This window comes from Cervus elaphus, chromosome X (genome assembly GCF_910594005.1).
Source record: "Cervus elaphus chromosome X, mCerEla1.1, whole genome shotgun sequence".
NCBI classification, from domain to species: domain Eukaryota; kingdom Metazoa; phylum Chordata; class Mammalia; order Artiodactyla; family Cervidae; genus Cervus; species Cervus elaphus.
The window spans coordinates 109,518,274-109,542,635 of record NC_057848.1 but is presented as its reverse complement, the minus strand read 5'-3'; the positions used below and the strand labels follow the sequence as shown (position 1 = coordinate 109,542,635).

Here is a 24,362-nt window from a genome sequence, read left to right as displayed (position 1 = left end):
TGCTCTGTGACACCCTATTCCTCTGGGATAGGGTGGGGAGGGAAGTGAGGGGGTGCTCAGGATGAAGGGGACATGTGCATGTATAAGTGTGGCTGATTCATATTAATGCATGGCAAAACCATCACAATATTGTAAAATAATTATCCTCCAATTAAAATAAACAAATATATTTAAAAAATCCCTAAACTTGTTAAACTCATTTTAAAAAATTTCATACTTCCATGTGACAATTTGGGGACAGTGTAACTGATGGTTAATACTCCCTGTGTGACCTTAAGTAAATCAACCTTTTTAAGTTCCAGTTCTCTTATTTGGAGAAAGAAATGGCAACCCACTCCAGTATTCTTGCCTGGAGAATTTCATGGACAGTCCATGGGGTTGCAAAGAGTCAGATATGACTGAGTGACTAACACTTTCACACTTTCTTATTAGTAAGACTGGAATAAGAATACTCTACCTTTGCAGGTACTGTATATTGTTAGAAGTATCAAATGGAAAAAAATCAAATAAATGATCAGTATAATTCCTGGCACAGGCAAGTCCTCCCTAGGAACTAAGCTCCAGGATGTGGGAGCTCCAGGATGTTTACCACCATAGTACCTATGTACAGGGTGGGAATGAAGCAGAGACAATAAATATTTGTCGAGTGAATGAATAAAATAGTGCCATTATGCTAAGTGAAATTGCTCAGTCGTGTCTGACTCTTTGCGACCCCATGGACTGTAGCCTGCCAGAATCCTCCATCCATGGGATTTTCCAGTCAAGAGTATTGGAGTGGGTTGCCATTTCTTTCTCCAGGGGATATTCCCGACCTAGGGATCGAACCTGGGTCTCCTGCATTACAGTCAGACTCTTTACTGTCTGAGCCACAATGAAAGCTCATCATTATACTAAAATATAAGCAAATCCCTTAAGTTATTGCATTGGCAGTTCCCTTTTCATTCTTGTTAATTAATGTCTTAAAAATTCTATAAGGTGACTTAAGGCAATCAGTTCTTTTGTAGGAAGGTCAGAGTGGCTTCAGAGAGGTGAATTATGGCTCCAGACCTATAGGAATGAATTCTTGTGATTAAAACAATCCTGACTTATATTTCAGAGGCCATGTCAGGGTCTAAGGAAAATTCTCATACAATAAATATAAACTGCAGAGTCACTATATGATTTTTTTCTCTTCCTCATTGAATAGCAGTGGAGCTCAGTGTAGATGGATGAAGGAATTCCCCACAGAAATAAAAGCTTGAGTTTAAGTGAGCTATTCCTTCAATGAGGTTGCTGTGGTCCTAGAGATCAAGTTCTTTCCAGGTAGGCTATCCTGGTTATCCCAAGCATAGTAGAATTAATGTTTGTAAAAACCAGTTTGAAGAGCAATAAAAAAATTATTTCGAATAGAAAAGTATAATATTTTTCTCAAAAAAGAAGGGGCAAAAATTTTGTTGTTGTTGCTGCTGCTTTTTTAAACTTCTGGAATCTCTGAATGTTTCTTTAGGTCAGTGCTCTTTGATGGAGGAAAAAAGGTTTCTTTTAATTTTGGGTTACAGCAGATAAACCATAGGATTCAAGGTAAACAGGCCAAATACAGGAAGATTTTTATTTTAATAATTACTACTGTGAACCCTAGTTCACTAGAATAAGGTTATTTCTTTGATCAGGCTGATCGCTCTTACTAGCAAAGTATTGCATATGTGGATATAAAGACTGCTATTGATTGAAAAGCCCTGCTTAATAGGGCCTTTCATAAGTCCTAGTCATTGAGAAGTCTGTATAACAATGTGTTTTCCTTTTGGCGAAATATTTATGCAGTGTCTCTAATTAATTATTTTACAAAGTTGAATAGTCAAATATTCTTAATAAAAGGTGATTTTCTCCCCAAAGTGTGTCAACTTCAGTATGCTTTGTATCATACACATTATATATATATAGGAAGGCACCATATACATAACCTTTCTATGAGATATATCCTAGTAAGTGGATGTTTAGTAAAGAATGCTTTCTGGATGTTAGGGCTGTAAAATGATAGGTAGGGTAAAAACTAAGAAGTTTGAACACAACTCTAAAATTCTTCTTCAGATTATGCGTATGTCATGACAGTTCACAGTGGGCAAACAGTTTGGTCATCCTGCAAGATTTAAGGTTTCAGAGCAGTACCTCTCTTGAATCAGCTGCAAGGAAGTACTTGGTTATTTGTCCTTTTTTAAAATTCCTTAACTATAGATGTTCCCAAAAGTCATCAACACAGCCTTTTGGGTAATAGTTTAAACATTATTAAGACTATCTCACATTGCATTCAAATACAACTAGAGAGCAAACATTAAATAAAGGCAGAAAGGTAGTTTTCAGATGACAGAGCTTGGTAATTAGGAAATGGTCTCTTTGGCAAAACAGCTTTCCTATCCCATCAAACTTTGCCTGTATATGAATTATGGGAGGCTTTGGGGAGTGGTGACCCTTGCCCTTCTAAATTAGCATTGAATGACCTAGGGAGCGCTCACTGTGAAATTGTCTTTTTCATAAAATGGAACTTCTGGTGTTGAAAATCTTCATGTAAAGATTCCATATCTGATCTATCAAGAAAGAATCCCTAAGATAATTTTTTAAAAAAATAAAGAGGGTATGTTTAACCTTAAGATGAAACCATTAAGTTCCTGCCTAGCTGTTAAAGTCAAAAAAAGGCTACAGCAGAGGAAAAAGCCATAAGGAAAAGAAGGAAGGAAAGGAAGGAAAAAGGGCTCCTAAATTCAATATGGAAAGATAGATAGTTCAGAAGCAAACCAGTGGCAAACTAAAATTAGAGCGTCTTATAAGTGAACCAGCAATAAGAGGTCCTTTATTTCTCACAGGTAAGGAGTCAGAAAACCAGTCGGCTCATGGAACAAAAAGGATGAAAGAGACTGAAGATGAACTGAATGACTTTTTTACATGGGTAAGCTATTCCTGTCTACTCTGTCTTTTGAGGTAGGCAGATGAACCAGATGTCATAGTGGTAAATGAACAAGATGCTCTGATTCTAAGCAACAAACTAGAAGTAATCAAAAGCATAATGACTGAGACTAAGTGATACTGTTACTAGAGCTGACCCTCTGCAAAACTAGTTGGCAAAGATTGATTGTGCCCCCTTCCCGCTACTTCTCCTCTGAATGCTCAGGGTGCTCATGCTCTAACCCTTTCAAAATCTGCTATTATGAAATGGCAGAGTGTGGGTGAGGAGGAGAGATTGGGCCAGAATTCCATTTAAGGCCTATTTCTCATTGTAGAACAAAAGTATGTTTCCTGTTAAAGGAATTTCATCAGCTATTAGTCCAACAGTTGGGACAGATGTTTGGGTCAGGAAGCGTTCTTGGCACCCTTGGGATCAGAGGTGCCTTCACATAATGCCCCGACCACACTTGACTTCTGAAAGAAATCAAAGGGAAAAATGACTGTCTCTCTAATCAAAACCTGGAGCCTGGGTTTTGATTCTAGGTGATCTCTGTACAGTTTGCTGGTGGAGCTGCAACGGCAAAAGGGGCCCTGGGAGCTATAAACTAATGAGTGTCTTGTACTCTGGTACACAAGCTAGAAGAATCTTTAATAAATGCTGGCTTCCTGTATACTCTGGGGTAGAGGTGGCAATATGGTAATCATGTGTGATCCTCCATGGATCTTTTCCTCCAGGCTAAATCCACTTTTAAAACATTTAATTAAGTTTGATACCAAGGCTATTTTTAAACATGAATTACTGTGGGATAACAATTTTTAAAAATCATGTAGGAAGAACTGGTTTAGACAGAAATAGGGGAGAAACAGACATTTTTTTGACTGAAGACTTGTTTGGGGGTGGGCGCTGGGAAATCCTCAAGTCTGCAGATGATACTCAGCTTTTCCAGGCAGTGAAATGACAAGTTGATGGGGAAGAAAGGAAGACTTCAGGAGGTTTCATGACTGACAGATGAGCTTCAATAGGGGCACATGTAAGGTAATCCATTTAGGGAGGGCCAGAGATTACAAGCTACACTTGCAGGATGATGGGTGCTGACCTTTCAATTAAGGCCCAGGAAAAAGCACTAGGAAACCCTGTGGACAGAGTACTGAAGAGAACAATCTAGTTTCCTGCTATGGCAAAAAAAAGGGCAACAAAATGTTGGATACTGTCAATAAGAGAATTCAAAGAAAAACAAAATAATTCTTCTTTTACACAGAACCACAGGACATCATTGGCAAAGTTACGTCAGCAACTCTGATCTGCACATCTCAAGGACAGGACAGAGCCTAAGGGGAACAAAGAAGGGCAATTAAAACCATCAATGGCAGACTGAAGAAAGAAAAAGAGCCTTTTCAGTTTGACAATGCAGAGGTAGTAGCCAGGGCACATGATCAAAATATGAAGAGGCTACTGCTACGGCTGATGACCTGACATGCCAAATCTCTTGAGCTAAGAGGCACCTTTGGACCATAAAGTTTTTATTTTTTAATACTTCTACTTTGTTTATACAACTGCCAGTAGTGACGGCCAGTGCAGGCTCCTTTGGGAAGCCCTTCTTTCCACCAGAATGTTGGGAGAAATCTGAGCCAAGTGGGAGAGGGATCAAAAACACCTCAATCCCCATTACTTACCTTATGTTGACTTGCTGACTTCTAGTCAGACTCACTTTCTCTACTGCCAATGTCAGCAATGAATTTGTACCTGAGCGATCCCAGTTTTTTATGAATATGAGTTTAGCCACCCTTTTCCTCATTCTGTAGGGCTTTTTAGCCCCAGTGGTCTGGTCTACACACTGGCACTAAACTGTCTGCCTACAAGTGGCTGTAATTTTATCTTTAACCATACTGCAAAAAAAAAACCAAAAACAAAAACAGAATTTCCGACTCCAATTTTAACACAACTGATAGAACTCTAATATTCACACCAGTGGATGGAAGCAGATCTCCATAATGGAAAACCGAAACTGACCCTCCCAGGCTAATGAAATCATACTACATGCAGATTTTACCTAAGAAACTAGCAGACAAGGGATTCCCCAGTACAGCTGAGAAGCTCTGCTCTTGGGAAGGCCTTAATCATATGTGGTGGCAGGTAAGATCAAACCGATAGTGTGGGCTCTGGTCCAAACACACTGCTCTCCCAGACAGGGGCTGGCTATCTGATCAAATAAGCATAGTGAGCAGTGTACAAATGGCATGTGGGTATATAGTAGCTTTTAATTCTTTTTAATGGTTCTTTGAAAACAAGAATTCTGTGAGATTAGAGGCCATTTCATCTAATAGAAATGTAATGCGCTTGTTACTGGCTCAGCACTGCTGTCATACCTTTCACAGATGTGGTAATACTTCTCATCCTGTATGCCATCCTGAATGGGCACATTTACACTGTAGTACCGTCCCTTCCCTAGGCCAACATCAGACACGTCACCTGTTCCTGTCAAAGAGAGGAGCACCAACAACAGTTTTAAGAACACGAGATTTAGAAAATATGACGGCTTCTCTGAGTAGGAATTCCAAAAATCAAAAGGTCAATTAAGAGAACAATCTTGAATGGACGATGGTTTCTAAGGGAATGAAATTAGTGAGTAAGAAAAAACTTGTAAATAACGTTGGGGAAGTAGTAAAATCATAAGAAAATAGAATTAGTTTAGTCTCCATCTTGTTGGACCAAATGAATGAAAAAAGATAAACTTCTCTGCTTGACTTCTCATACACCTTAGATTGACATAACATTAATATATCATTACACTTATCAGGATGTTGGGGGTTATACAGGCTATCTGATAGTCCGGTAAGTGTAAGTGAGCTATTGACAATCAATGAAAAACATCTGGAAAAAGCAGCAGCGTTACATTCCTTTTATCATTGTCACCTGAAATGACCTCTGTTAAATTTTTGCATGTAGCACCAACAAGGTATTCATAGCATGTAGCTATCCAAATACAAGATATAAGAAATATATAGAAGAACTGCAGTATTTATTCCTCAAATGTAACACTGAGCACACAGATCACTTGCCTGGGAAAAATCCTGGGGAGAATTTGTGCAGGGACACCGTCATGACTTTGGAGGTGAAACTGAAGGCATCTTCTACACCTACCGGAGAAAGAAATGGCAGAAGAAACACTCCATTAGTGCAACTCCTGTTTTCAACAACTGAAACTCTAGAAAGCAACTGTAGGAAGGAAGAGAGAGAAGGTAGCAATAATAAGGCTAGCAAGCTATGGAATAAAAGTAACAAAACTCAGGTCTTGAATCTCTGTCATTAGAGGATGAGCTAGAACTTTGGCCCCAAGTGAAGTTAGGGTTCCTTTTCAAATTCATTCAAATTAAAGCTGGACATTTCCAAGCAATGGGGATGCCCAGGCTATCTTTCACAATGTGTTCTAAAAGGTGGGGAAGGACTAGAGCTCAGAATTGATGTATTATCAACAGAACTGCATAAAGGAAACTGGCACCATCTTGGAAGTTTTATATTTTGTTTTGTTTCATTGGTTCTAAGTTATATTCTTGGGATTTTTTTTTCAAAGAAGTACAATATGGCAACACTTTGAAAAACATCATCTATACCAACATTAGGCACTTCACAGTGTAAATCTAATTTTAAAATGCCTTTCTATAATACAGATTTGGTTATAAATGCAATCCACCCAAAGTTCCATGTGTACTAAGTACATGTTTCTGGCTAAAACATGGGAGGCTGAAAGTAGCCCTTTAACAGCAGCTTGATGACAGCTTTTTGAAGCTTGGAGAAAGATAGGAGGAAAAACTTAAAGAAAGGAATCTCCTTTTCATTTTAACAGAATCAGAAAATGAAGAGAGGCCTGGGAGATAGATGATGTCTCTTATAAGCCACTACTTATTCCGATACACACCCTACTTACCTCTACACTTTTCCTCCCAGAATCACATAATTGTCATACTGTATTCAGATAATCTGGTTGTAAAATGGGAGGACTATGAGCAAATTCATGTATTACCCTCTTTTATACTTCAAATAAAGAAATTGTCTCTGTTTACTCAATGCTTCAGTCTTCTTTAGAGGCCAACAGAGACCTTAAAAAATATTAACTCTATTTGTATATCACAGGTATGTTTGAATTTCCCAAGCCTTATGCTTTGCCCTAGGGAGGCAGTTAACAGCAGTTAAAGGCTCCAGGCACAAAGCATTAAGTAAACAAAAGAAAATGAATTAAACTAGTATTTTAACTTAGAAATGGAAGTATAAACAAGGACAACTCATGACAATCCTGATTATTTATCCATCAAGAAAGGTAGTACCAATTTACACTTCTCTCAGTGGTGTATGAGAGTTACCCTTTTTCAATGTCATGACTGACACTAGGTATTATTCTTTTTAATCTTAGGCAGAAAGAATGTTCTTGTTCTAATTTGCATTTCTCTGAGTCTTAGGGTGTTAAGCACCTTTTCATATGTTTAATAGCCATTTGTATCACTTCTCAAGGGAAATACCATTAGGTGTTGTTAGAAAATCATACTTTAAGAAAAGACAGAGAGGAGGGCAAGGGGCTTGGTGTGAAAGGGAAGAGTGGCTAGGTAGCTGAAAGAAAGTGAGGATGGGGTAGGGGTGCTGGTGAAGCCACTGCAAGGTGCTAGTTACGGAATCATGGGAGATTTAAAATAAACCAAATGTGTAAGTGTTTGGAGGTGGGGCAGGGGTCACTGGAAGGGAGGTGCTGAAGAGGGGAAATAAACTGAAATGAAACACACCATAAAAGCTGGCTAAAACAGGAAACTCTAAATGGTGCAGAAATAACATTGCAAATGGAAAGAATGGTTTCAGGTGACAGTCTTATTTCATTCTTACATGGTTCAATAGACTTGATTCTATTCTTGAACTCTGATACAAAGAGTTTGAATTTCATAATCACTCATTCATTCAACAAATATTTTACTGAACCACTACTATAGGCATAGGTCTGTCTGTTCCTGCCACTGTGTAGGACAGAAAGAAGTAAATAAATTGATCTGTGCTCTGAAGGAACTGAAAGTTTCTATGGGATGAGAAGACACAGACACATTAAAGAATTCACTAATAATACAATATATAGTTAAATATCAAATCAGTGATAGAAACAATACAGGACGTGAGCAGGGGGAGAAACTACTCGGACAGGAGTGGTCGGAGCAGATTTACTACCAACCTGAGCTCTTAGGCAGAACTTGAAGATACAAAAGGGTAAGAGAATGCAAAACTAGGTTAGGAAAAAGTACCACAAAGTCAGGAAGGTAGGAACAGTGAGATGTGTCCGGGCATCACTGAGTACAGTAGCGCAGACAGCAAGTAGTGAGAGAGAAGGCTGGAGAGAGGAAGTGTGGCCACATTGAGGCAGGCCTTAAAAGACAGGGCAAATAATGTGGACTTTACCTTGAAGACTACTGGTTTTCAAAGTGTAGCCTGTGGAACAACTGGGGTGTTATTAATATGGAGACTCCCAGTTCCATACCAGACCTACTAAATCCAATATCTGGTGAATGTGGCCTAGGGATCTGCATTTTACAGTAAGCCCCCCACCCATAGGTCAGCCTAATCTGCATTCAAGTTTGAGAACCATTGCTGTAGGCCAATGGTTAGCAAACCAAGTGGCTCCATAGTATTTTAGACTTTGCAAACTACATGGTCTTTATTGCACTTTTTTCTTCACAACCTTGTAAAATGTAAAAAACCATTCTTAGCTTGCTAGTCATACAAAAACAAGCCACAGGCCAAATGTTACCCTTGTTATAAGCAATCAGAGTCTCTGAAGGGTTTTGAGCTAAGCTGTGTTTTGCATTGGCTGAATATTCAGATATTCATTGGACATGGTTCTTGAAGTAGTGTGTTGGTTTAACTCTTCTCTCTTCTGTTACCTTTAATTTTCTGTCACCATTCCGGAAGCTTCCATCTAATTGAACTACCTGGGGAGGTCTCTCCCACAATTTCTTCCTTCTTTTTCTTTTTTGGCAGTAGAGCTGACCCCAGCTTCCATGATATACTACTCCTATGCCTTGATTATGTTAGTTTGTCTCAAAAGAAACAGGGAAGCAGCAATCACTAATGTGGGGGCAGGAAGGGTATATTCTTAACTAGTTTTACTGGATAAGTGTTCCTAGATTGATGAAAATATATGTCGCACACGGGCTATATTTATATGAGAAATAGAATGAGGGTAGCTGTCACTTAAGCTCTACATTCTAAATGAAAGGTACACAGGAGGGCTGCATACAGCCTTTTAGTGAAGTCTTCTAAGAGAGGATTAATGGGGTTAAGGCAAATTGTTACAGTCTGCTACTACTAAAAGTTAGAGAAGATGCCCTGGGTTTGTGCAAGACTAAAAATTTTAACAATACAAAGCAAGTGGCACAGATCTTGATTACTACATGAGTTGATATCCCTGTTGGTGAAAAATTCAGAGTGTTAGTCCATCATGCATCCCTTCTGTTTTTTTTTTTTTTTTTAATTATGTCACCTTTTATTATTTTACAGCATATTTCCAAAAAATGCCATTACAGTTGCCTTAACTGCTCTATAAGACCTGGAATCAAAGAACACTGAGAATTAGAACACACACATCAAGCTGTAATACCTACTTGTGCTGAACCATTACTACCAAAGGGATGTTGTTTCCTAAACAAGCAGATGTGTGGCAATGCAAAATAAAATACAAACTGGTTAGAACAGTAAACTTTGTTTCAATGGCTATAGAAAGGAGGTGGTTTTGTTGTGTTTTTTTTTTTTAATACATCTGGTCTGGCAGCAAGATGTAATATGCATTTAGAGCAATACATGCCCTGAAAGCTTATATTTTCAGTTGTGTGCATCACCTGAACTCAGAGCCCAGATGAAAAAAGTAATCACTCTCCACACCCTCAACACCCCTCCCTCCATAAGGTCACAATATTCCTAAACTCGAGTTTCTTGAGGAACCTGACGCTCTCTCTGTAGTTAACCAGCTCCGAGACCTAGCCGCAGATCCTTTAAACCGACGAGCCATTGTCCAGGATCAGGGATGTCTGCCTGGCCTTATTTTATTTATGGACCATCCCAACCCCCCTGTCGTCCACTCAGCTTTGCTCGCTCTTCGATACTTGGCAGAGTGCAGTGCCAACAGAGAAAAGATGAAAGGAGAGCTGGGAATGATGCTAAGCTTGCAAAATGTTATACAGAAGTCTACAACTCCAGGGGAAACAAAACTGCTAGCCTCTGAAATCTATGACATTCTTCAATCTTCCAATATGGCAGATGGGGATAGTTTCAGTGAAATGAATTCACGTCGAAGGAAAGCTCAGTTTTTCCTGGGAACTACAAACAAACGTGCCCTTCTGTTTTAAGAGCAGCATCAGGACTCTCAGTTCTGACTGCAGGTTTCATTTAGAACCTATGGAAGTGGCCTGAGGGAGGTTACTAAGCACTGGAGTAAACACTAAGAAATCTTACCCTCATTTCCACTTCCTAAAATTCTCTACTGGAGAGCTTCACTACTGGAGGAGAGGGGAGGAGAAATTATAGGAACCTGGTATTTTGAAGCAGCTTGGTCAGCAAAGGAGGAATTGCATCAGTTAAAAGAATCTCTACCTACTTTAGGATTCTCAATTAGGAAAATTTCAATTGCAAGAGGCATTTCTCCTGTTACCAGCTGCCTAGAAACAGCTTTACTGATAAAGCCTGCCAGTCCTAGCAGCAAAGCTCCTCTGAAGTGAAGGGCTTACCATCTCCATGGTGCAGATCCAAATCCACATAGAGAATACGGTCAAATTTCCGTCGCAATCGTAATATTCCCAGGACAGCATCATTGAGATAACAAAAACCAGATGCTTCATCTCTGCAAGAAAACAAGTTGCTTTAGCCAATAGCCACAAGCAATCCAAGGGAGTCTTTATAGCCAAGGATCTAACCCTTGAGATCCATTCCCTTATAATTCCCCCTTCTTTTAAGAAAAACAAAAACATACCTACAAAGATTATATAGTAAATGGCCCAGAATGACCAGGGAATGAAGTGTTTTCGTAAACTAAATATTTAGGTTGATTGGTAATATTGAAATATAATGAAAAATATTACCAATCAACCTAAAAAAATGGAAAAAATATATATAACTATATTGAACAAAACAGAATATTTTTTTAATGATTCAGGAGTCATTTTAAAAAACTGGAGTACCTTGAAGTCATCATGATGAACATAGATTACTACTTAAAGGAGCTTAAGAAATCTAGAATCTAGAAGGGGCATTAAAGATTATACTGCTCAGCCATTTGTAGAAGGTGTTGGAGATTTGATTTCTCTGTCCTGACCCTATGACATAATCTAGAATTTTTTTTAGTACATCTTGGACTTGTTGCTCATAAAAGCTGAGTATAGAATGTACAAATGCATAACCTCCTGGACAATACAGTGTGGTTGCCTTTCCATAAATGTAATTATTACAATGATGATTGAAGCAGCCTCTTTTAAAGTTTTTCTGTCTCCTTCACTTAAGTTGTCTTTACTGACTTCACTGATGTCCTTCAATATTTTTGCTATCAGTGATACTGTGTCACTTTAACCTCTTGTCAGCATATTAACCTACTCTTTTATTACTCTTCCATTAAGCCTTGTTGAGTAGATGTAAAAGAACATCATCATTAAACATGTGTTATAATTTGTTCTTTAAGGCCTCATTCTAAATGCTTCAGTTTCTTTTGCTTCCACAGACTGAATATTCAGTCCATTTTTTCCTACATTCTCCCTAATATTTTACTTGAAATAGAATTCTAGGCATGAGCATCAGTTAAAATGGCTACTATGAGATCGTGAAAAGTGAAAGTCGCTCAGTCGTGTCCGACTCTTTGAGACTCCATGGACTATACAGTTCATGGAAATCTCCAGGCAAGAATACTGGAGTGGGTAGCCCATTCCCTTCTCTGGGGATCTTCCCAACCCAGGAATCAAACCCAGGTCTCCTGCATTGCAGGCAGATTCTTTACCAACTAAGCCACCAGGGAAGCCCAAGAGTGTAAAGTCTTTGTATTGCTTACACAATGCATAAACTTCTTCATGAAATCTCTTCTATAATATTTCATATGCTGCACAATGCCCTGGTTCACAGACTACATCAATGAGACAGGTACACTAGACAGCAGGAAGTTGGTAAAAATATCGCTAGACATTGGCTTTACTCATGAAGGTGAACTTGGTGATCATCTAGAGAAAGAATAGACTGGCATTATATATGCAGCCAGACTGAAACCAATTAGAGGAAAAGGTTGGTCCAACCTTGAATTCTGTATAAATAAGAATTGAATATGTAACTTTGAAAGTTCTTGGATGCTATTTTCCAATTATGAAAAGCTTACAATTTATGAGTCTACCTACCATTTTAGCACATGAAGAAAGAGACAATGTGTCTTTCTACTGAAATCAATAACTTTTAGGTAGTTGGGAAGGAACATTAAGTGTTTTAGGCAAAAAGAGGGAAGGAGGGAAAATACAAATCAATGCAAGACATACTTTCTCCCCTCAGAGAGCCTACAATTAAGTTAAGGAGACAGGTCATGGCACAGAAATACAAAAGCCAAAACAAAACAGAACAAAACCAAAAAAAGCAAGCAGAAATAGTATGGCATATAAAAGAGAAAACAGAGAAATTCTATAGACAAAATTGACAAAGCAGAGACAGTACTGAAATTTATCTGACCCCTGTGCTTTTGGAAATCAGTGTGAGTAGGAAACCTCTCATCCTTTGTATTCTGAGAAAGTTAACTGCAAAAGACCACACTGCCCTGGCATATTCCAGAAAGAACCATTTTCATGCTTCCTCATGACTCTCATAAGACTCACAGATGATTATCTTGTTTACCTGCCTTTATAAAACTACAGGTCCCCCTTCCTTTTCTTTGAGATGTTCTTTATTAATGAACATTTCTCCTATGGCAGTAGCCTGAATATAATAATAATAATGTCTGTAATTCAGAAAGGCCTCATCAGTCTGTAATATTTTCCTAATATTTTTCTTATATTTAAAGAAATCTATTCTCATTGGTTTATAGAATTAAGTGTTTAGATAAACAGAATATTCTTAAAATTCCCAGAAAATAAGGAAATTGAACTTTCAAGACTTTTAATGTTCTGAAAAAGTATTCCTATAAAAATAAGCTCAAATGTTTTAAGAATTTAAGTTTGCCTAATATAGGTAAATCTTTGGCAAACAAGACTAACTTAATAATTTTGGTTTACTAAAATCAGTTACAGTTTTTCTTTATCAATGGTAAGTATAATATAAACGTGGATTTTTATTCTAGTTGGGTATATTCTTCCTAAATTTGTAAAGGTTTACTGATTGAATAAACTAATGTTACCTCTATTAAATGTTTGAGATTATGACAAATGCAAATTTGTTTAACAGAATTGAGTCATTATTCTGAAAAACTTTATTTCAACAGTAATTATGTCAGTCTGATGATAATTTATAAGATCTTTAGGTAACTGAAGACTTTGGGTTGATACTAAATTGAGTTACTTAATGAATATTCATTATATACCTAGATCATTTCTAGGTAAGTGAATGCACTAATTACTAAGCATAATATTGGGTTTATATACTTTTCTTCTTATTTTTACAAGCTACAGAGAGGCTATATGTATTTGAGTCTGTTAATGAATATGTTCTTTTTGCCACTTTGAGTTGTATTATAAGGAATATGTATAGATATAGAAAGTGGTAGAAAGTGTTTTTGAGGAAACCAGATCTGAAAGAGACATGTGCACCCCAATGTTCATCGCAGCACTGTTTATAATAGCCAGGACATGGAAGCAACCTAGATGCCCATCAGCAGATGAATGGATAAGGAAGCTGTGGTACATATACACCATGGAATATTACTCAGCCGTTAAAAAGAATTCATTTGAACCAGTTCTAATAAGATGGATGAAACTGGAGCCCATTATACAGAGTGAAGTAAGCCAGAAAGATAAAGACCATTACAGTATACTAACACATATATATGGAATTTAGAAAGAAGGTAACGATAACCCTATATGCAAAACGGAAAAAGAGACACAGAAATACAGAACAGACTTTTGAACTCTGTGGGAGAATGTGAGGGTGGGATATTTCAAAATGAGATTTCTTATGAAAAATTCCAGCAAAGCAAGCCTAAGGTATATATGGTAAATTAGCATTTTTGCAATACCTATATAAATAATCAGGCCAAATCTAATGAGGCCTAATTTTTATTTTTTAATATTTTTAAATTGAGGTAAAAGTCACATAATAAAAAAATGATCATGTTAAAGCATACAATTCAGTGGCATTTAGTACATTTATAACACAGTTCAATCTCTACCTCAGTCTAGTCCCAAGCCATTTTCACACCTCAAAAGAAAACCCTGAACTAATCAGTCATTCCCTATTCTTTCCTCTTGTGTCCCTGACAAGTACCAATCTGCATTCTGTCTTTACAGATCTACCTATTCTAGATATTTCATTTAAGTGGCATCATAGAATAACATGTGATCTTCTGTCTGCTTCTTTTATTTAGCATGTGTTTGAGGTTCATCGATATTATAGCAATCATCAGTACTTCATTCCTTTATATGAGTAATATTCTATTGTATGTATATACCACTTTTGTTTATACATTCATCTGTTGATGGACATTTGGGTGGTTTCCACTATTTGACTATTGTGAATATTGCTGCTATGAACATTTGTGTACAGGTATTTTTCTGAGTACCTGTTTTTAATCCTTTTGGATACATACTTAGGGGTGGAATTGCTAGGACATGTGGTAATTCTATGTTTAACTTTTGAGGAATAACCAAGCTGTTTTCTACAGGGGCTACAATTTACATTCTCACTAGCAATGCACAAGGGTTCTAATTTCTCCACATCCTCACCAATACTTGTTATTTCCTGTTTTTTTTTTTTTAATTCTAGTCATCCTAGTGGGCATGGAGTCTCATAGTGGATTTGATTTACATTTCCATGATGACTGATGACGTCAAACATCATTTTGTGTGTTTATTAGCCATTTGTATGTCTTCTTTGCAGATATATATATATATTCAAGTCCTTTGTCAATTTTTACATTGGGTTGTTTCTCTTTTTGTTGTTGAGTTGCATGAGTTCTTTATATATCCTGGATACCAGACTCTTACCAGATATATGATTTGCAAACATTTGCCTCCATTCTGTAGGCTGTCTTTTCACTTTCTTGATGATGTCCTTTGATGCACAAAAGTTTTAAATTGTTATGAAGTCCAGTTCATCTATTTTTTTCCTTCTGTTGCTCGTGAGACCAACCTTATTTTGAGTTTAAGAACAATCTTTCTAGGACTTCCCTGGTGGTTCAGTGGTTAAGACCCCATGCTCCCAATGCAAGGGGCACAGGTTCGATACCTGGTTGAGAAGCTGCAATCCCACATGCCAAGCAGAATGGCCAAAAAAACAAGAATCTTCATTTGAGATTATCTTTGATCAAAAGGAGGAAAATGAATAGAAAGTTTTTTGGTTTCAAAGGAAAACTGACTCATCTATAGCATACCATTCCAGGTTATCAGAATCTAGTTATTGTCTTTGAACAATTTTGTATATCTTTATAAACTGCAGGTTGCTGATGACTATGCAAACTTTGTCTTCTGTGGTAGATGTAACTGACTTCCATTCCTGTGTAGAAAAACCAGCTTTGGTACCTATTTGGAAACAGGACTGGGTCCTATTACCTTGCCCAAATTGTTGATCCTTACCAACTTTTCAATTCTTCTAGTTTTCTTCAATATCTGGCTAATACTTCTGGCTAATAACTTCAACATCAACTTCTCCAAATTTTCTTCCTGCTGCCTGACTTGAAGTCATCAAGAACTAAAACCTGACTGCTCAAATCCTTATTGGGATCCTATGTTGCCTTACAGCTTGCTCTCTTCTCTGGGATCTGAAGCAGTTCTGCAAACTAAAGCCACACGTACCTGGAAGAACTCATCACTGCAGCAGACAATGCATGACTGGAAACCTCCTTGAATAAGCTGATGCCTGGACCACTAAGGAAGTCTGGAGGAATGCTTAGGTCATATACATCCTTATATGAGTGGTAATCTAGACTTTGGACACTGTCACCAAGAGCATCTGCATCCTCCTTCCATAAGTGGTCCTGCAAAATGGGTTTTCCTTCACTTGTCTTAGAATACACTTGACCTTTATGGTTCACTTCTTGGCTTTTACTATAATATAAACTTTTTCATTTATATTTTTTTTACAGTTTATTTTTCCCTCTTTTAAGATGCCTGATCTCCAAGCCCCTAAAACAATTGATTTTTGCCACCACCTCTCAACCACTGGTTTTATAGGAATAACACCAAGACTCCTCAAGAGACTATTTCTTAGATGCCCGTTCACCCTACTCTGGTGGCTTATGATTTATCACTATCTGGTGGCCTCTGAATTATTCAGCGATGGATGCTATTTGTTTTAACCAAAAGGAGGAAATTACGATGTTGAAGTTTATCTGAGCCCTGTTCTCCCCAGAAAGCAGTGATAGTTAAGAACCCCCACCCCTATCATTTTTTTTCCAGGAAAAGGCAAACTGCAAGTGACCATCCTACCCTGGCATATTATTGAGATAAAACCCATCTCCATCTTTCCCAATGATTCCTATAAGACTTGCACATGACCCCCTTATTTACCTGCCTTTATAATGCCAGGCATCTTTCCTTTCCTTTAATATATTACTCATTAATCAATCTTCTCCCTATTCCAATAGCTGGATAAAATAATTTCTTCAAGTGCATTTTGTCTTTCACATTATCAACACAAATGTATTCAGAGGACAAATCAATTTCAGCATACATATTTCTGAAAACTTTGAAAAATATATCTACAGCTTTGTGGTTAGGTCATTTTTTTCTTTACCAGAAACATGACCTGGTGAACTGTAAACCACAAAGTCTATTTTAAAGAAAAAGCACAGGGCTCAGTCAACTGCATTTGCTAATATGCATTTGGTATTTTCATGTCCATGAGGTCAGAGATCAAGGATTCTTGGATCATGACATCAAGAAAGACATTTTATGAAAAATGTCAGGTAGCTACCTCACCAGGCAGAGCCAGATACCTGCACTATTCAAAAAACAACTAATTGTTACTGGCAAAGATTTTGCAACAATCATCTCTACCCTTCCATCTCCCAGTCCTGGTATCAAAAGTCAGCAATATAAATTTTCAGTATTTTCTTACTTGAACCTCTCTAAGACCTGCTCAGATATATATTTTCTCTTTTAGTATTAGCATAACTCTTAACGATTCTTTTCCTCCATAATAGCTATTTTGGAATTTGCTATTTGGACTTTTCTCTCTTGTTGGCATATAATAAAAATAATAGCCAACACTGAGTGCTTACCTTGTGCCAGGAACTGTACTAGATACTTCCTAATGTTACCTCAATTTTCTCAGTAGCCCTGTGAGGTAGGCATTATTATTATTTCCATTTTTCAAATGAGGAAACTAAACTACAGGGAGATTAGGTATTAAGTTGGTATAAAAGTAATTGCAGTTTTGGACCATGAATTTTAAATCATTATAACTAGGCTCAAACACATCTTTGTAAGTCAAAATAGGAACCATTACAATCACACATTTTTGCCAATGAGAAATAAGTTTGTTTATTCTTATTAGCATAAATATCCATGCTTCGGGATTCCACGAACTCTTAGGAAGCATTTTCTGCATCCTGATGGTTGTGGAAGTTTTCCCTGCAGAAAGTTGTCAAGATGCTTGAAGAAGTGGTAGTCTATTGGCAAGAGGTCAGGTGAACATGGCAGATGAGGCAAAACTTTGTAGCCCAATTTGTTCAACTTTTGAAGTGTTAGTTGTGCAATGTGCAGTTCGGTGTTGTCGTGGAGAATAATTGAGTCCATTCTGTTAACCAATGCCAACTGCAGGCACTGCAGTTTTCAGTGCATCTCGTCAATTTGCTGAGCATAATTCTCAGATGTGATGGTTTTGCTGGGATTCAGAAAGTTGTAGTGGATCAGACGGCAGCAGACCATCCAACAGTGACCGTGACCTTTATTTGATGCATATTTGGCTTTGGGAAGTGCTTTGGAGCTACTTCAAGGTCCAACAACTGAGCTGGTCATCAATGGTTGTCCTACAAAATCTGCTTTTCAGCACACGTCACAATCCGATCGAGAAATGGTTCATTGTTGTTGTGGAGAATAAGAGAACACAACACTTCAAAACGACGATTTTTTTTGATTTGTGGTCAGCTCATGAGGCACCCACTTACTGAGCTTTTTCATTATTCCTATTTGCTCCAAATGCCAAACCACCATAGATAGTCAACGTTGAGTTCTTTGGCAACTTCTCTTGTAGCTATAAGAGGATCAGCTTCAATGATGGCTCTCAATTGGTCGTTGTCAACTTCCGATGTCCAGCCACTATGCTCCTCATCATCAAAGATCTCATATTCTTTGCAAAACTTCTTGAACCACCACTGCAGTGTATGTTTCTTAGCACTTTCTGGGTCAAATGTGTTATTGATGTTGAGTGTTGTCTCTGCTGCTTTACAACCCATTTTAAACTCGAATAAAAAAAATGGCTTGAATTTGCTTTATGTCTATCATCATTTCTACAGTCTAAAATATATATATAAAATAAACAGCAAGTAATGAATCACTGGCAAAAAAAAACATAGTGAGAAATGCACATTAAAATGATATATAACCACATTTATAAAGAATATATTCCAAAGTTCAATAATGTAAAACCGCAATCACTTTTGCACCAACCTAATAATTCATCAGAAGAACTATACAGAAACGATCTTAATGACCTGGATAACCACAATGAAGTGACCACTCACCTAGAGCCAGACATCCTGGAGTGCAAAATCAAGTGGGCCTTAGGAAGCATCACTATGAACAAAGCTAGTGGAGGTGATGGAATTCTACCTGAGTTACTCAAATCCTAAGAGATGACACTGTTAAAGTGCTGCACTCAATACACCAGCAAGTTTGGAAAATTCAGCAGTGGCCACAGGACTGGAAAAAGTCAGTTTTCATTCCAATCCCAAAGAAGGGCAATGCCAAAGAATGTTCAAACTACCACACAATTGCACTCATTTCACACATTAGCATGGTAATGCTCAAAATCCTCCAAACTAACCTTCAACAGTATGTGAACTGAGAACTTCCAGATGTCAAAGCTGGATTTAGAAAAGGCAGAGGAACCAGAGATCAAATTGCCAACATCTGTTTGATCATTTAGAATTCCAGAAAAACTTCTACTTCTGCTTCATTGGCTACTTGAAAGCCACTGACTTTGTGTATCACAACAAACTGTGAAAATTCTGAAAGAGATGGACTATCAGACCACCTTACCTGCCTCTTGAGAAACCTGTATGCAGGTCAAGAAGCAACAGTTAGAACCGGACATGGAACAGTGAACTGGTTCTAAATTGGGAAAGGAGTATGTCAAGGCTATACACTGTCACCCTGCTTATTTAACTTATATGCAGAATATATCATGTGAAACACCAGGCTGGATGACGCACAAGTTGGAATCAAGACTGCAGGGAGAAATATCAATAACCTCAGATATGCAGATGATACCACCCTACTCTGTGGGAGAAGGCGAGGGTGGGATGATTTGAGAGAATAGCATTGACACATGTATATTACCATATGTGAAATAGATCACCAGTGCAAGTTCGATGCATGAAACAGGGCACTCAAAGCTGGTGTACTGGAACAACCCCGATGGACGGGATGGGGAGGGAGGTGGGTTCGGGACAGGGGACACATGTACACCCAGGGCAGAATCATGTCAATATATGGCAAAAACCACCACAATATTGTAAAGTACTTAGCCTCCAATTAAAATAAATATATAATTTAAAAAGATGACACCACCCTTATGGCAGAAAGCAAAGAGGAACTAAAGAACCTCCTGATGAAGGTGAAAGAGGAGAGTGAAAATGCTGGCTTAAAACTCAACATTCAAAAAATGAAGATCATGGCATCTGGTCCCATCCCTTCATGGCAAATAGATGGGGAAATAATGGAAACAGTGACAGACTTTCTTTTTTGGGCTCCAAAATCACATGTGGATGGTGACTGCAGCCATGAAATTAAAAGATGCTTGCTCCTTGGAAGAAAAGCTATGACAAACCTAGACAGCATATTAAAAAGCAGAGATATTACTTTGCTGACAAAGGTCTGTATAGTCAAAGTTATGGTTTTTCCAGTAGTCGTGTATGGATGTGAGAGTTGGACCATAAAGAGGGCTGAGCATTGAAGAATTGATGCCTTTGAACTGTGGTGTTGGAGACTCTTGAGAATCCCTTGGACTGCAAGATCAAACCAGTCAATCCTAAGGGAAATCAGTCCTGAATATTCATTGGAAGGACTGATGCTGAAGCTGAAGTTCCAATACTTTGGCCACCTGATGAGAAGAGCTGACTCATTGGGAAAGATTGAAGACAGGAGGAGAAGAGGACAACAAAAGATGAGATGGCTAGATGGCATCACTGATTCAGTGGACATGAGTTTGAGCAAGCTCTGGGAGACGGTGAAGGATAGGGAGGCCTGTGTGCTGCAGTCCATGGGGCTGCAGAGTCAGACATGACTGAGCCACTGAACTGAATAAGTCATCCAAGGTCTTAAGGTTAGGAAATGGCTGATCTTGAATTCGAATTTAGACAGCCTCTGGCTCCTCAGTCCACAAGCTTAATCACTTAACTAAACAATTTTCATATCATTCTCTCAACATCTATTGCTTATCATCTTTTTCATAATATCCTCTACTTCTCTTTCATGTCTCTTCCCCTTTTACCGTTTCAGTTTTGTAATGCTGTGAAATGAGTCTATTTTGTCAGTTTTATACTACCTCTTTACTTGTCTTTCCCAATTTACCACTTCACTACTTTTTATGGTGGCTTCTATCCCCTTTGCCATTTTCTGATTTGAGGAACTTTTGGTTAAAAAATGAACCACAACAGATCCTTCTATGAGGAACTTTTCTATCCAGATGTCTCCTATAATAACCCACCAGACTTTAATCATTTTAACTTTCAGGTTATTTGGGTTTGGGATAAATGAGTTTTTAAAATCCCCCCAAAGGCAAGTAAATGACCCAGGGCCAAATTTGTACAAATTGACTTTGTGGTGGTCCCTTCCTCTATAACCCCAATTTATCTACTGACCTAGCACCTTTGGATTTAGAATTTATACAGGAATATGTGTGAAAAAGGATTAGGTCAAGAAGGCCCTACTTGTTAAAAGAAACAAATCCATTAACTGTTTGACAAAACTGAAAATGTTATCCAAGAAATAAAATAAACATGACAGCAGCATAATTCTACACAGTTCTCGCTCTCTATACACCATATGGCATGATAAGCAGTTACTATTGAAGACAAATGAAGGCTTGGGAAGAGTAGAAATAAGGTAATATTTACCTAAAAATGAATCAAGAATACTGACTACAAATTCATTATGTTGCAAAGTGCCAGAAGTTCGCTTTTAGAATCTATAGACCATATTTCCTTTTGGATAATTATACAGTCCAAGGTAAACTAATGGAAAAAACTGCAAAACAGTTCTATTTACCACCAAGAATCTTAGATAGCTTATAATCAGAACCTAACATTTGCACTACAGAAGAGTCAAAGTGGTGAGTAGGTCCCTGAAGATTGCTGTAAGATTAACTCAGCTAGGGAATAAATTGAATAGACAGGTCACGATGAACTGAATTCACTTGTTGTTTCCTTTGGACGTGCAAGGTCTCATTTCTCTGGATCTAGCCTCTTTAGTGCATTTTTCTCAGATGACACAGGTGGAATTTTCTTGTTGTAAAATGTCTTTATTCAGTAAAGTATAGATTAGCAAATCAAAGTCTTCACTTGGCTAGTGAATTTTTTTCTTTCATATAGTCTACTGTTAGGGAAGAAAGTAAATGAGAAGAAGCCAAACAAGTTCCCAAAAGCAATTTCCCAGCATGCAGCCCAGGTTCAGCCAGATTTCATCAATATCTGCTACCACCAAGGATCTTATCCGATTAGAATCTAGGGCATAGGAACACTATGTAACTAAGTGATAGCAGTAAACTTCACCCAGCTCCAGTCTACTGTGCTTACTAAGGCAGAAATGGACAGATAAAATTTTTAAAGAGGTTCAAGAATATGTATGAAACAAAAAAAATGTGTCATGTAACTGTTCCCTGAACCAGAAAATTTAATTAACCAGAATATTCCCTCCCTGAGCATTCTGGTTAATAAAAAATATCACTTTTTACTTTAAACTCTCATTTAATAAACTTAAAAAACCTCAATGGTTTAGACATCAATATTGGGCTGAGGAATTAAATGTACTTTCTTCCTCCACAAGAAAAATAACATTTTAGGTATAATTGATGGAAATCGTGCCTGCTCAACCTTTTCTAGTTAAACAGAAAAAAACACAAAAGCACTGGCAAAGCAGCTGGCCCAGGCTTAATATATATGTATTTGTATTTCTGCACCTGGTACTGGCACACAAGATGAGTATCTCAAGAGCCAATGACTTAATGTGCTTGCATCCCCAACCTACATAATAGACCCCATTTAATTGGCTACAGTTTATATTAGGTGTGGATAGGAGGAAATGCCATTGTGTCCAGTGAACTGATCACAACCTCTTTTGAATCAGGAGAGAGAGGATGGTGCCTGCTTTAAAATTGCAGGGAATGCTTTCAGACTTTCTAGCTTCTGCTGATGCAAATCTAGGGTAACTTCTGACATACAAGAAAAACATATGGATGCTCCTCACATATTGTTTGGCCATAGGATGAAGCCTCTCTACAACATTTGAGCATGTGTCACTTACATTGTTCAAAACTTGGATTAAAAACATCTAGAGAGTTGTCATGTTATGTCTATGTTAATTATAAATACCCCCAAAGACAGAATATAAAATTTTTAGCATTCTTTTTACACCTTTTCTGCAAACAAAGGACTAGTTAAATTCTGAAAAAAATTATCCACAATTATTGGGCTTTGCAGGTGGCTCAGTGGTATAGAATCTGCCTGCAAATGCAGGAGATGTGGACGCAGTTCAATCCCTGGGTCTGGAAGATCCCCTGGAGAAGGAAATGGCAACCCATTCCAGTATTCTTGCCTGGGAAATCCCATGGACAGAGGAGCCTGGCAGCTACAGTCCATGGGATCACAAAGAGTAGAACATGACTTAGTGACTAAACACACACAGACATCCACAATTATTATATACATATATTCTACTCGATATCTTTCACCTGTAGATTGTGACTTCCTAGTGAAATGGTAATCATTTCTATTTCATACAAAAAGGGACTTTTTGTATGAAAAGTATTTTTCATACAATTTTGCAAGAAGTAAATTTTGCAAGAAGTAAAGAGCCGTCCTGGCACTCACAGGCCTGGTTGAACAAGGCTTGAAATCTCTGTGTTCACCCCTAGAGGAAGAGCCCTGAAATATAACATCACTGTTGGTTCCCAGTAGTCCAGGGGCCTTCTTTGGATGCTTCAGTCTCAGGCAGTCCACCTGAGACAGGACACCATACGCAATCAAACTGCAGGTAGGTGCTAGGGACTATTCAGTGCTGTCTCTGTACAGAGGTTTGTAGACAATGCAAAATACTCTGAACCCTGCCCTTGAGGAGCTAATGACTAAGTTGAATTAAGGTGTAAGAAAGACTAATGTAAAAAAAAAAAAAACCATAAGATGTGCATGAGTAAGTGTCAAAGTATATGGTGTAGACATGCTTGTCTCAACTTCCAACCACCTAACTCTAAACCGGAAGCTTTCTTCTATGAGGCTCAGAGGATTTATGATCTCATTTATTCTCATTAGCTCTATGTGAAGTCGGAAAAAATGGCTATTCCTCTTTCACAGTTAAGAAACAAAGACAATTTATGTCCCAGAGTACTTAAGGAATTTGCCACATGTTCCAGAGCCTCTAGCAGTGCTGTATTCCTCCCGTGGTTCCCTCCTCTACTGCACCTTTACATTCTCATTATAACATTCTAAAGTATGATTCTGATGATATCACTACCCTGCTTAAAAACCCCTCAGTGAGTCCCCATGCCCTTAGGAAGAAAAGATCCTTTCTTTGGCATAGGACACAAGGCCCTTTATAATTTTGTCCTTGACTGTTTCTCAGGCCTCATCTCACCATCCCCCTCAAGTACCTAACACTTAACTGCAGCAGACTTTTCTCCCTGTCTTAAACATATTACATTCTGCAAGTCTCTGGGGCTTTGCATGTATGTCATCTTTGCTTGACAACCTCCTTGCCACCCTTTAAAATCCAGCTGTGAAGATGTCCCTAAAGTTCCACCTTCTTTTCCCAGGCATAAAAAATTGATTCTTTCTTTGCGTTCCAGTAGCTTATTCAAACCTCCACCATAGTACTTA

At 38.0% G+C, this 24,362-nt stretch overlaps 1 protein-coding gene across 4 annotated transcripts in view; it reads right to left on the bottom strand.

Annotated features, from left to right (window-relative positions):
* Positions 1-24,362, bottom strand: part of HDAC8 (histone deacetylase 8) — a 252,719-nt gene that overhangs the window by 170,078 nt on the left and 58,279 nt on the right. For 3 of the 4 annotated variants that reach the window (XM_043895398.1, XM_043895396.1, XM_043895395.1), the window contains exons 5-7: positions 10,669-10,781; positions 5,977-6,054; positions 5,284-5,392 (exon numbers count right to left, since the gene is read on the bottom strand). In XM_043895398.1, the coding sequence (XP_043751333.1) occupies positions 5,284-5,392; positions 5,977-6,054; positions 10,669-10,781 (300 nt within the window). Of the gene's footprint in view, positions 1-765; positions 4,246-5,283; positions 5,393-5,976; positions 6,055-10,668; positions 10,782-24,362 lie in introns of those variants that run through there. The other variant, XM_043895399.1, reaches the window with a different exon arrangement.